Source organism: Belonocnema kinseyi, chromosome 3, assembly GCF_010883055.1.
Source record: "Belonocnema kinseyi isolate 2016_QV_RU_SX_M_011 chromosome 3, B_treatae_v1, whole genome shotgun sequence".
NCBI classification, from domain to species: Eukaryota; Metazoa; Arthropoda; class Insecta; order Hymenoptera; family Cynipidae; genus Belonocnema; species Belonocnema kinseyi.
Window position 1 is genome coordinate 48,222,362 of NC_046659.1, and position 1,834 is coordinate 48,224,195.

Here is a 1,834-nt window from a genome sequence, read left to right on the forward strand (position 1 = left end):
AACTATGTTTGGTGTTGTCATTGTTGTTCTCACGAGAAGCTAGGGAAAGGGGTTCGTCCATCCTTGTAGAGCCCCGCATGCAAGGATAAGGCTGCGTACTCTAAGAGGTCGTCCGGTATCCCAGAGTTACCGTTCTAGACACCTCATCCAGGTGCCATTCAGCTTTCGGCACGGTTTTCACACCTCCGCTTGGGGGTTAATTCCTTCGGGACCACCCCTGGACAATTGTCCGCGACTACCTATTTATTTTTGTGACCATATTCAGCAGAAACCCTTGGTACAGGGACCCTCTATCCGCAACCCGAGGACGCGTTCGGTGGCTTTGTCATAGGCCCTTCGGTTTGATTCTAGAGGAATCAAAACCGAACCGAAACCTTCATCGACAAAGGATTTCTCCTAGGGCTTAGGATCGACTGACTCGTGTGCAACGGCTGTTCACACGAAACTCTTCCCCTTTTCAGCCCTCCAGGGCCTCACTGGAGTATTTGCTACTACCACCAAGATCTGCACCGACGGCGGCTCCAGGCAGGCTCACGCCCAGACGTTTCTGCGCACACCGCCGCAACCCTCCTACTCGTCAGGGCTTCAGGACGGGCGAACCGCCTCTCTTGCCGCTGACGGCAGAGTATAGGCTTGACGCTTCAGCGCCATCCATTTTCAGGGCTAGTTGCTTCGGCAGGTGAGTTGTTGCACACTCCTTAGCGGATTCCGACTTCCATGGCCACCGTCCTGCTGTCTTAAGCAACCAACGCCTTTCATGGTATCCCATAAGCGTCGACTTTGGCGCCTTAACTCTGCGTTTGGTTCATCCCACAGCGCCAGTGCTGCTTACCAAAATTGGCCCACTTGGCACTCTGATCCGAAATCTAACCCCTTTCCCTAGTTTCTCGTGAGAACAAAGATGACAATACCAAACATAGTTGTAGTAAGTGCGATTCTAAACAACAGAATGCGCAGTGCTCCAGACAATGGATCGGCCAAGAATGCCGACCACTCTATAGCTGGGGGAGTCAATGAAGATGGATTCAATGCAATGGATCAGCGGAATTTCGGGACCTTTGGGTGAACGGAGCAACTAAATAGCGACTTGCTAGAGTGCTACGATGCAAGTGTGGCCCCTGAAGGAGGTTACATGGCACGACTGCATGCTCTTTGGTGCGAGAAACAACAAAAGCTATCACACTTTTCGCATCAACGTCTGCGCCATCATGCCGAAGCACTGCAAAAAAGGGGCTATGTAAGCGGAAAACCTACTCTACCACAGCCGGAACAAGACGACAATAAGGACAGAGAGGCGACACTAAGTCCAACAGCGGGAAGGCATCCGATAGAGGAAGAGTGATGCTTTGTGAACCGGAGAAACATAAACCCCCAGATTTCTCTCAAGCCTAAAGATCTGGCTGCAATGGATGCCGAGCTTCGTGGACATTTTCCCAAAGAATCCGATCTCTGGACTATCAATTGCTGTGTATATAATGCAACGAGAGCTTTGGCCGATGCGAACCGTAAAACAAAAGCAACGGTTGATCATAAGACCAAAAGACGAATACATCAACTCGCCGTAAAGATAGGCTGGGAAAGACAGTATGTGTCCCACATTCAGTGTGTGATTGACTAAATCGCATCTGGTAGGAATTTTACCACCATGGTTCAAAAGTTCGCGCGCGAACTCCAGGCCCGTTATCACACACTTAACAAGTCAAAGGTGCTGACCATCATTCAGCATATTGTTAAGAGAATACGGATAGTATCTGACGCTTAGAGAAGTCTAGAGTGAAGAGAGAGTTACTGTCGACCACCCGCCCAAACCAGAGGAGATTGAAGTATTTTAGAG

The 1,834-nt window shown here is 50.0% G+C and overlaps 1 protein-coding gene across 1 annotated transcript in view; it reads left to right on the forward strand.

Moving 5' to 3' along the window:
* The window catches only part of LOC117169811 (leucine-rich repeat extensin-like protein 3), a 12,314-nt gene extending 11,248 nt beyond the window's left edge, over window positions 1–1,066 (forward strand). Inside the window, exon 3 of the mRNA XM_033356318.1 lies at window positions 949–1,066. Within this exon, the coding sequence (XP_033212209.1) occupies window positions 949–1,066 (118 nt within the window). The remainder of the gene's footprint in view (window positions 1–948) is intronic.
* Window positions 1,067–1,834: the final 768 nt, after the last annotated feature.